Below are 12328 nucleotides of genomic sequence, written 5' to 3' on the forward strand. Positions count from 1 at the left end.
CCTATGATAAAGTTTAATTTACAAATTAGGCACAGTAAGTAACTAACAGCAATAACAATAAAATAGAACAGTTGTACAAATATGCTCTAATAATAGTTACATAAATAGGATCTCTCTCTTTCTTAAACTACTTCATACTGTACTCACCCTTCTTCTTGTGATGATGTAAGATGATAAAATGCTTACATGAGTAGCTGAAATGACCTTTGGACTGTACATCAGGAAGTGGATCAGCTGCTTGCAGGCCAAGGTTGACTGAAATCAGAGAAAGTAAAACCATGGATAAGGAGGGGAGGGGGCTACTGTAAACTTAACAAAAGTGTAGGATGTCCTTTGTTATAATGCATTCAGGAACATTGAATCCATGGTTCCTCAAGTGCATATATATCAGTTTCTCTAAGCCCTATTTTTATTAATAATTTTCACCCAGATTTCAAACTTCAGTCTTGACTGTCCCTTTTCTTCAGACTCAAGTACTCAAATCAGTTGCTGAAGATTTCAATGTTAATTCAACGAGTCCCCATTTCTTTATTCCTGCTGCCATCAAAAGTACCTGGTATTACTAAGTCTCACTGGGAATATTATAATTGACATTTGGCATCTTGATGTTTTGTTTTCCAATTTAAAAAAATTTCCTCTATATAATAACAAAGTCATCTTCCCATGCAAAATGGTCTTTTTTTTTTAAGATTTTATTTATTTATTTGACTGACAGAGATCACAAGTAGGCAGAGAGGGAGGCAGAAGAGAGAGGAGGAAGCAGGCTCCCCGCTGAGCAGAGAGCCTGATACGGGACTCCATCCCTGGACTCTAGGATCATGACCTGAGCTGAAGGCAAAGGCTTTAACCCACTGAGTCATCCACGTGCCCCAAAACAGTCTTATCAAGTAAAATTTTCTCAATGAAATGAGTGCAGAAAAGCTGCTTAATTTTAATTGTTGAATCTAGAATATACAAAGAGACAAATGGAATATTATTGAGATAGTAACATTTTTCTGACTTACCTGTATTTTAATGAGTAATATATATTTCTAAAATAAGTTTCAATGATTCCAAAGTCAGTGTTATGTATGGCTCTAATAAACTAAATATTAACGTGCTTTTATAATAACAAAATACTTCAAGGAGTTACTTTAATAGACACAAAAAATGAAATGGTGTTATGAATAAAACCAAATTCCCACTTCTATATGTAGAAATAAAAGAAGTAAAGAACAAATGCATGTAAAATAATACTTTTAATAGCAGTATTAATTGTATTTCTATAAAAGCTAAAATATTTATTGCCTTGAATCATTCTAAGTAAATATTACTATTGTTGATTTTGTCAGAACTAAAATGAATTATTTTTGTCTTTATATTAAAATGCTGATTACTGTAATTTATTATGTTTAAAATTTTAACGAATTTTTTTTAAAGATTTCATTTATTTATTTGACACAGAGAGAGAGAGAGATCACAAGTAGGCAGAGAAGCAGGCAGGTGGGGGGGGCGGCAGGCTCCCTGCTGAGCAGCAAGCCTGATGTGGGGCTTGATCCCAGGACCCTGGGATCATGACCTGAGCGGAAGGAAGAGGCTTTAACCCACTGAGCCACCCAGGCACTCCTGAATCTTGATGTTTCTAACACACTTTATTTTATTTTCCATTTTCCATGTATAAAGTGAAAGATGTATACACACACACACACACACACACACACTCATGCACACACACACATGCATATATACATTTACATGCACAAAAGTGAAAGATATGCATATATATATCTATGCATTTTTTTTACCATATAATCATAGATATAGATCTGGGAAAAATAAAAAAAAATCAAATGCTAAATTGATATTTGTTATATTTTAAAGAACGGGTTCTTAGGTGAGATATTTTGCAGACTCATGCTTTGTAATCTCTGCTCTTTCATCACGTAAGCAAACACCCACAGATACACTTTTTTCTCAATGAGATTTTGATGTTAAAAAAAATGGGTCAACACACATGCACACACATGGGTTAACACAGCATACCTCTAGTCTCATAAACAGTTTTATATTCTTTCTGAATTGAAAATTTAATTCTTACACCAGACAAGATTAATGTTTCTTCTTTTCTTAAGGGTTATTTTGATTGCATTTGATTACATTTGGCAGCTTTCATAATAAAAGAAAGAATTAAAATACGGATGCCTTTTTGCTGATGCAAGAAGAGATTCCTACTGTTTAACCTATACCAAATTTAAGATCTGAAGTGAAGCTTTTAGTAACCCTCTTATCACAAATCTCATGTTTTGCAGACAACACAGCTGGAATTGAAACCCGAAGAAATGGATACAGCCGCAGGCAGCAGGAGTTGTATTTCCTCCCTGTTGTAATAGAAGACAGCAGCTATCCTGTGCAGAGCAGTACAAACACAATGACCATTCGAGTTTGTAGATGTGACTCTGATGGGACCATCCTGTCTTGTAATGTGGAAGCAATTTTTCTACCTGTGGGACTCAGCACTGGGGCTTTGATTGCAATCCTACTGTGCATTGTTATACTCTTAGGTTGGTTTCAATATTAATCACATATTCTCTCTCTCTCTGTTTCTCCCTATCTCCTCTCGCTTGTCTCTTCACAATGTACCGTGTAAATCAGGTTTTCTTCATGAAGATGTCACATCTGGATAGAAGGAAGATGGTCTCTATTGAATGATATTTTTATTAATGCTAATTTTCTAATATCTAAATATCAGAACACAAAACTATGGTCAAGCCCTTGGGGATTTTCAACTAATAGCAGCTGGTGGCCCTTGCCACAGTGAAATTTTCTGTAACAAACATCCCACATATGGCAGTGGGTTTTTTAAAGTGTTTTTTTTTTTAATTCATTGTACATTCCAGTAATTGTTGCTATCTAATAAGATATTATATAATCTTCAAAAATATACTACATGAACAGTAGCTCTCAAATGCCAGTTCAATAAAAGTAGAAAAGGAAAGAACAGGAAAGGAGTGAGAAAAAGTGAAAAAAACCCCAAGTTTGCTTTTTTTTTTTTTCCTCTTTAAACTGCCAGCCAAAAGCATTTCTTATTCCACTTTTCTCACATCTCCTCACATCAAAATTCTAACCATTCCCACTAGAACAGCACACACTGAAATATCTAGAAGCATTGCAAGGGAAAAGGACTGAGGTAATGTATTCTGTAACATCTCTGTAAGAATTAATATAAATCTACTTTAGGGGTTTCCCTCTTCCATCAATTCTGTTCAACTGGTTCCTTTCATTTATTAATTCACTGGCAGATTCCCAAAACCAGAGAGAGCTTTTCTGTTTTGCCAGTGATTTCTTTAAATTCTAATGGAACAGAGGTACAATTGGACATCGTGGAATCCATTTATACATGCTTCACAAATGTAGATACACACCTCTATCTTAAGATTAAAAAAAACCCCAAAAAACAAAAAAACTAGGATTTAAAGCATGGAGTAAGGTATTACATCATAATTTATGGAGAACATTCTCCAAGTGAGAAGCTCATGTTAGTTTGCAGATTGAAGTTCTAGTCCAATTTGCTTGGTATTGACATTAATTCCACACAAGTGACTCTCATATACAGAAGAAAAGTTTCCTTTCTGTCCTTATAATTCATAAGAAGTTGGCGCTGGAATCTGTTTGTGCTGATGACATGAACCTTAGAAGGGAGGATTCAGAATAATATTCATGTATCTGAAATCGAACACCAGCAAGCAGGTGTTTAACCTCAAATCAAATGTTACTTTTTAATGCTTCTCCTGTCTGGGAGCCACCTGAGTCCCAGAGTATTTCCACATCTACCTAGCATGACTTGGCATGTTCTGGAGGCTCACCTTTGGCTTTTCTGGCCTTTTTACAGTGTAGTGAGTGATCTTGCTCTGTGGGCCGCAGTGTCCACAGTGCACCTGCACACTTCCAGCGGGAGCTGGCCAGGATACAGCTGGGAATGGTGGCCCTATGAGTCCTGCCATGGGGTGTACTTAAAAATCCAACTATTCTTGGACTTCCTTAACCAATCTCAGAGTCCTTCAGATCTTTCCACTTATCCTTAGCCATTTTCATATCTTTCCTGGGATGGGGGAAGCAACAATGTCTTGTGGTGTCTAGGAATCTGGTAGGGTGCCCCTAGTAGGGCCCTTCTCAGTCACAGCACTCCAATGCCATTTTATATGCAGGGCATCTCTATGACACTTGTAGATTCTCACCCACTCACTGTGTGAGCAATCATCTTAGTTTTTGGATTTCCCTCAGTGCTGGGAGGAGTTAAGAGGTCTAAACACCTCTTTAAGACCTGTTTTCCAGGAGCTCTACCTAGATCTCCTCCCTCTTTCCAGATGGTCAACTTTAGTTTTGGAGGAAGAGGGAATAAATGAGCTTTCACCATCACTCAATCTTCTCTAATTCCTAATTTTAGGATGAGAGTCTTCTAGACCCTGCTGTAGTACATCAGACATACTCTGGCTTCCAACCTATTACCACCTCTGTGAAGGAGAGGGGCTTTTATGATGAGCAAAGTGGAGCACTGACTTCATCATTTGAATCTATGCCCATTCACTTCTAAAGGCAATAAACTCCCCCCTGTTTTGTTTTGTTTTGTTTTAAGATTTTATTTATTTATTTGAGATGGAGTGAGAGAACATGAAAGCATTCACACTTGAGGTAGAGGGAGGAGCAAAGGGAGAGGGAAAAGCAGACTCCTTGCTCTGCAGGGACTCTGACACGGGCCTCAATCCCAGGACCCTTAGATCATGCCCTGAGCTGAGGGCAGACACTTAACTAACTGAGCCACCCAGATGCCCGGAAATAAACGCTTCATGATTTATAAAAAGAAGGCCCTTATACTCTACACTCTTCTTTCCTTCCTTTCTACTTTCCTTCCTTCTTTTCTTCCCTTTTTAAAATTTATTGCTTTTAATTTATTGTCTCATGAAGATTTGGGTTTCTCTTAGAAATATAAGTAATTGTTGCAACTGGGAAATCTAGCTATGAATAATATGTGTTATTTATGTGCTCTAATATTCAAGTTTTATTATACCACCACTATACAGCTCTCTATATGCTTACAACTATTTCTTTAAAAAAAATGTGACACACACTTTTTAACTGATACTAAAATTTTTAGATATAACATAAGTTAAATATAAGACTATAATTGCTTGATTTTGTGAATAATTTGGCTAAGATTTGTTAGCTACAATTTCAAAATGAAGTTGAGTAAACATAGATCTGATCTTTTTTGTATAATATGCTTACTTTGAAAATAACATGTTGGCCAGCCCTGATCGATTTTATGGAGATACGAACTATACATTCTCAACTTGCAATTTTTGTCTTCTAGCCATAGTTGTGCTGTATGTAGCTCTGCGAAGGCAGAAGAAGAAAGACACTTTAATGACCTCTAAAGAAGACATCAGAGACAACGTTATCCATTACGATGATGAAGGAGGTGGGGAGGAGGACACCCAGGCTTTCGACATTGGTGCTCTGCGAAATCCAAAAGTGATTGAGGATAACAAAATTCGCAGGGATATAAAACCAGACTCTCTCTGTTTACCTCGTCAGAGACCACCGGTGGAAGATAACACAGACATACGGGATTTCATTAATCAAAGGCTACAGGAGAATGATGTGGACCCAACCGCCCCACCATACGATTCATTGGCAACATATGCGTATGAAGGAAATGGCTCAGTAGCAGACTCTCTTAGCTCTATAGACTCTCTCACCACAGAAGCGGACCAGGACTACGACTATCTGACAGACTGGGGACCCCGTTTTAAAGTCTTGGCAGACATGTTTGGTGAAGAAGAGAGTTATAACCCCGATAAAGTCACTTAGGGCAAAAGTGAAGGATAAAACACAACCAAAAGGAGACATTTAAGAAAAAGAAACACAAGTAGAAATCGCACACACACATACACACCGGTGTACACATGTGCACACACACACACACACACACACATCAGGCTTTATAGGACACAATCCTTTGATTATCTGGGTTTCTAGCAAGTTGCTATATTTATCATATTGTGAGTTTTTTTTTTTTTTTTTCTGCCAACACAAGATAAATCCTATTATGTGTACTTGCTTGGTTTTGTTTTGTTATTTTGGAAACACACTGAGACAAGCTCAGGCCTATTAAATACGATTTACTGACATGACAACTTAGAATGAAGATAGCTATGTGGCATCACGGTGGAAGAGTGTTAGATTTTTCTTAATTCCACTAAAGTGCCTATTGAAACTCTTATCATTTAAAATGGTGTACAATACACTCTGCTGTGATGGCATTGCAGGATTCAGAGATAATACAGAGGACAGAAAACAGAGACACTATCTTTATGTCAAGGAGCAATAGCGACATGCTGACTTCCAATTCCTCTTGAGGAAAAGAGAAGAATACTTTCTGAACTCCATCTTCTTATATTCAGAGTTTCTTTTTCTCTTTTTTAAACTGTATGCCAAAACACATTTGTTTTTCCTACCCTTTCAGAAAATTGAAATAAATGCGATACTATCAAATGCTTTATGTAAGTCCTGAATTTTAAGAGCAATGTTTGAACTTAACATTAGTTCATATTAAAGGTGTTCAGTAAAATGTTCTTTTTTTTCCAAAAAAAAAAAAAAAACTAAAAAAAAGAAGTTAAAAAAATCCCTCTTGATAAAGAGAGGCCTCAGGGCTGAAACTCCACATTAAAATAAATATTGGTTTTGTCTTCATACTGTGCTGGTGTGTGGAAAGTTGGTTTTAAAAAATCACCAGATTATGAAAGTCTTCAGTCACAGATAACATTTTTAAGTTGTCTCTCCATGAAATTTTTTAAGGAAAAAAGTGCCATTAATTTAAACATGGGAAGAAAAATTCGTTATATAACTTCTCAGAGTTTCTTATAAACTAGTCATTTTTTTTGTCAGCAAAGACAATTAAAATACATATACAGGATGGATTTATAGCATGTCTAAAAATATTCATCATATATTACCAAACAAATAAAAAATCAGGGATTTCAGAAAAATCAAACCAGTGACTAATTCCTAAAAAAAGACAAATGCAAAAATCAGGCAGTTGATTTACTTATTGAATTAACATGGACTTCAACTTTGTAAACATTATTATTATACCAGATCTCACAGTTAATTCTTTATGCGATCATCTACAATAATTCCACTATAAATTAATAATTCCACTATACAATTCCTGTGCTCTTAAAGAAATTTTACTTTTTAATTTGATGCATATTTCTGAGAATTGTTAGATTTTATAAGCCTACAAGTAAACTACACTCATATACTTTACTCTCCAGTGAACTGTACAGTATCTAGAAATGCACTTAACAAAACAGATAACTATGAAGTGATAATATATTTTCTTAATAATATAATTATACATGTGACTACTGAACTATTAAGACTATCTACAGGAAAAAAATAAAGGTTGCTTATAAGATCCATCCTGAAAATGTGGTCAATACCTAGCTGTATTTATGAAATATTTATGAATATGTATATTTTCAAAATTATAAAAGAATTCACACATGGGAAAAATGGGTAGAAATATAGATAGTATAGGCAAGTTATAGTCAGTCCTATTTATTCTTAAGTCTTACTTTAAACATATGTAAGTGATAATTATATGGTGGCAATTAGGCTGTTTGCATTCGCAGTTCACATCCCTGTTTTGGTGTCACATAGTTACACACTTTCCTTGTCTTCCCTACCAGAAACAATGACTGACCTTCTTCCTCTCTGCTCCCAGATTTTACCTGAGTCTCATCTCTGGGAACTTCGTTAGAATATTCATGTACTGTAATAATTCACAGCATGATATGCTTTGGGAAATATTTATGTATTTTTAAAAAGCTGGCAATGTCGTATGAAGGCAACATCTGGGTTTGTCCCAGCCACACAATTTACTATGCAGTGATGCATGACCCCTTGAAGAAGGTTAATATGCAAGATCACTTCCAGCTGACAGCAGGATTCTTGTCAGGAGTGGCTGCATTTTGTATCTTGCTCTAAGTATTCTGGAGGCAGTCAGAGACAGGACGCAATGATGGTACAAAGCAAGCTTGGGAAGGGCAGGTCATGTCAGACCCCATGACTGAGATGCTAAGCAAAAGGGTAAAATTAGTCTTGATTTTGCCAAACTCATTAGTTTTTGTTCTGTACTTCTATCTCTTATGTCTGCTTATTTCTGCTACATTATTGGAATAGTTTGTTAGGGCTGCCACAGACTGGGTGGCTTAAGCAACAGAATTGTATTTCCTTGTGGCTCTGGAAGCTGGAAATCCAAGATCAAGATGTCAGAAGAATCGGTTTCTTCTAAAGTCTTCTCTCTTTGGCTTGTAAATTTTCTTTCTCCTTGGCTTGACCATTTTCTGTGTCTTCATATGGTCTTCCCTCTGTGCTAATTCCTCTTATTTTAAGGGCACCAGTCATACTGAATCCCCTCACATGACCTCTTTTTAACTTAATTAACTCTTGAATGCCCTATCTTTAAACACAGGCATATTATGAGGTACTGGTGATTAGAACTTCAAAATATCAATTTTAGGGGGACATAATTCATCCCCTAAAAGCCACACAGATGTTAACAGCAAATTAAATATATATATGTATGTGTACACACTCATATATACACATTTGTTGTAAATTACACAAACACACACACACACACACACATATAATTTACAACAAATGAGGAAAGAAATTTGAAAGAAATAACATCAAATGAAAATAATTTCAGATATAGTAGGAAATCAGAGGAGTGATATGGTGAAAAGAGGTCTCTTGGTGCTCATAAATTGGAATTATTATGGGTTATCTTTTAGAGCATTCAACACTTGTATAATCTTTTTTAATCTTTTAATTTTTTAAATTATTTTTAATCTTTCTTTTAATTTTTAATAAACAGTTCCTGGCCTTCCTTCAGGAATTAAACAATACTTTGAAAAGGATTAGAATTTACATGGGGAATTTTGGCCATTAATAACAATCATATAAAACTTCTGAATTACATTATAGATTTACCTTTACAGAAATATATATGCACATACTATATATAACATATATATGATTATATATATATATTAAATGCAATCTTTGTGCTCAAAAAATATTAGATCAACATGTAAGAGTGAAACAGTGTAATATACTAAAAGTAATTTAAATTTCTTTTGTAGCATATTCTATCACTAACTGGAAATGTGCTATGGGGTAAGCACCTTTGCCTCCATGTTCTATTCTCTTTGGCAAAATTAGTTTATTGCCCTTGGTATTATCTAAGTTTCTTCTGTAATATCTTCATGTTTAAGTTCTAGCTACAATTACAGGAGTCTATTAAATTATTTGCATACTGATTACACAAAATTATGTAAAACATAGGAATTTTTAAGATATAATTAACAAAAATCTTTGAAATATGGATTTAACTAATTATGCATTGGCTCACCATGTACCACATATGGAGAGCTGGGAAAATATTTCTTAAGTTATAATAGTCAAAATTCTTCAGCAAAACAATGAAAGAATGCTTAAAAAGAGAAAGATCCTTAGCCAAAGAGGAAAAACAAGTGATGGGAAGAAAATATTAGAAGGACGTGTCTCTTGTTCCTTGTCTTTAAGAGGAGGATATTTTAGAAATCCTTGGCAAAGTTTTAGTAACTAATGTACTGAAATGGGTATTTTTAAAAGCAGGTATAAAAATTCAGGGATATTTGAAGTGGGCCCCAAAGTATGACTAGGTATGAAAAGAGTTACTGAGATGTCAGTCACAAGATCAGTCTGTTTCCCAAGAAAAGAGGAGTGGGAAGGTGACAATTTTACAACCCTATTTTGAAAACTTCTCTTGCCTCCTCCCCTAATTCATAGTTTAGCTAGCTATGCAATTCTCATTTGGATTTTTAAAAAATATTTTGGAGGTGTTTTCTATTATATTCTGGCATCTAACCCAGAGATGAATGTATCACTCCTTCCTTTTATGTGATATGAATTTTTTTTTTCATGATGATATTCAGATTTTTTTTTTCTTATCCTTTGTGTTATGAAATTTCATGCTAATTTGTCAGGATGAGCCTTTTGTCATTCTCAGGACTAGACACCCAGGGTGTCCTTTCAATATAGAGCCTCAGATCCTTCAGTTCTGGGAGATTTTTTTGTATTTATCCTCTAATGGGTTCCCACCCAATATTCTCCTGTTCACTCTGGGATTTTTAATAGTTGACTGGATGTCTTAGGGTTAAGAATTAAGTGCATTATCTTTTAACTCTCACTATCTTATATTTTTATCCCATTGTCATGATTACCTTTTCATCTTTGTCTTCTAGGTTTTTTTTTTTTTTTTTTTTTTTTTTTTTGCCTTCCAATTCTGTTGATAAACTTTCCAGTGATATTTTTTTCCAATTTCAGGAGCTTGGTGGTATACTGTTGTTCTGTTCTGTCACTTTTCTTGTTATTCCGTTCTTGTTTTTGGATAGTTTGTTTCTTTATTTCCTCTGATAGTATTAATTTTAGCTCTTTTTAAAAATTTTTGTAACTTTTTTTCCCTCTGAAAAATGTATATCAAATAGATGGGTAAGAGAGAGATAGACATTCATTTTAGCTTATTCTATTTTGATTCATGTCTCATTCTAGTTCTCTGCCATATTTGATATGTCCAAGTCTTAACATATGATGATAAGACAGGTTCTTTACTGTACTGTAACACTGGTTCTCTAATCTGCAATTTTATACCTAATTTCATTAATCACCATTCCTTTAACTTTCCAATAGTTTGCTCAAAATGCTGGTCTGCTAATAGGCAATATGCCATTCTCTCTTTTGTTGAGGGGATGCACATACACAAACACACACACAAATGAATACATATGCATATATGTATAATTTATAAATATTTTTCTATAGTTAAAGAATATTTGTATCTCTATAGAGAAATGATATACATATCATTTATAAATATATATATTCCCTTATCATTAAATTATGTAATTATTATAACTTTGTCTCAGCATGAAAGGATATTATCGATGTAAATGTAATCAATCATAATGACCCAAAACTTTAAAAAGAAACTGGTACTTTTTCTCATATCCATCATTATAAAGCAGATTAATTTAGTTTATACATGTACACATACACACAAACATATATATGTAATTAGATGGTTGATAATTCTAATTTGCAATAAGTTTTGGACTGCCATTAAATCCCTTTACTCAAGTCCCTTATTTTTCTTAGTGTAATGGATTTTCATAACCATCAGACTCACAAAATTTCTCAATAGAATTTAAACTTTCATAGGAGTTTACTTTTATTTTTTAATTGCACTTTGAAGAAATAGAAGATAAGAGTGTCCAAACAACTTATGCAAATCCAAAAAATAGTAACCTAATGGGTGGCAAGTTCTTCAATTATAAAGTTGAAGTAAATCTTATCATTCTTTTATTCTGGGGTTCTTTCCACTGTTTTTCCAACTTCTACACTGTTACGTGTAATATTTCATTGATGAATGTAATTAACACACACTTTTGGGTATTCTGGGCCATATTACTTATCATTGTACTTCCTTATACAAAGAAGAAAAAACCTGGATGTTGTTTATTCTATCAATATCTTACTCAAGCAACAGGGTTTTAAGACACAATAGTATCCAACAATACAGTAAAAATATAATACAATTGAAAATATCAATCTATCTTTCTGAGAAGCAGGTAATTTAAAGCTGTATCACTGTGCACCTCTTTATAAGCAACCTCGTGCCTATGTATGGCTTTAACTTTCCTAAAGTTTTTAAACCAATTATTTTTCTTTTTTTTCCTTCTTTTCACCCTTGTATACCTTAGCCCTTGTTATCACTTAAATTTCCAATTTCCAAGTGCAATTCATTATGCCTTCCTTAATCCATTCTCCAGTAAATATAGTATTTGCCATGATTGAAAATTCCAATAAGTTGTCACCGAAAATTATTTGAGAATTAGTCTTCCCTTTCTCCTCTTCAGCTGTGTCAACATTTTTAAAAATGTGATAACAATGACAGAAAATGCTGCTAATCACTGAACATATACTCTACTAAATATATGCGACAAACATTTAATGCTCAGAGTAACTTGATGAGTCATTATTATCTTTATTTTACATGAGTGTAAACTAAGCTTAGACACGTAAAATAACTTGACTGTTTAGACACAGTTAACACGTGGTGGAGCCAGGACCTTAACATCATTATCATTTTCACACTCCAGTCCTTTCCAAGGGTATATGATACACTTCTTCCCCCACCCCCACCCCCCTCACTTATAATTGACCATTTAACAACCTGAAT

At 34.3% G+C, this 12328-nt stretch overlaps 1 protein-coding gene across 5 annotated transcripts in view; it reads left to right on the forward strand.

The window, feature by feature from the left end:
* Nucleotides 1-6997, forward strand: part of CDH12 (cadherin 12) — a 996732-nt gene extending 989735 nt beyond the window's left edge. For all 5 annotated transcript variants that reach the window (XM_032337714.1, XM_032337713.1, XM_032337715.1 and 2 more), the window contains 2 exons: nt 2289-2540; nt 5348-6997. In XM_032337714.1, coding sequence (XP_032193605.1) covers nt 2289-2540; nt 5348-5847 — 752 coding nt within the window. In that variant the 3' untranslated portion in view covers nt 5848-6997. The remainder of the gene's footprint in view (nt 1-2288; nt 2541-5347) is intronic.
* The last annotated feature ends 5331 nt before the right edge of the window (nt 6998-12328 follow it).

The sequence above is a fragment of the Mustela erminea genome, chromosome 3 (genome assembly GCF_009829155.1).
Source record: "Mustela erminea isolate mMusErm1 chromosome 3, mMusErm1.Pri, whole genome shotgun sequence".
NCBI lineage: Eukaryota > Metazoa > Chordata > Mammalia > Carnivora > Mustelidae > Mustela > Mustela erminea.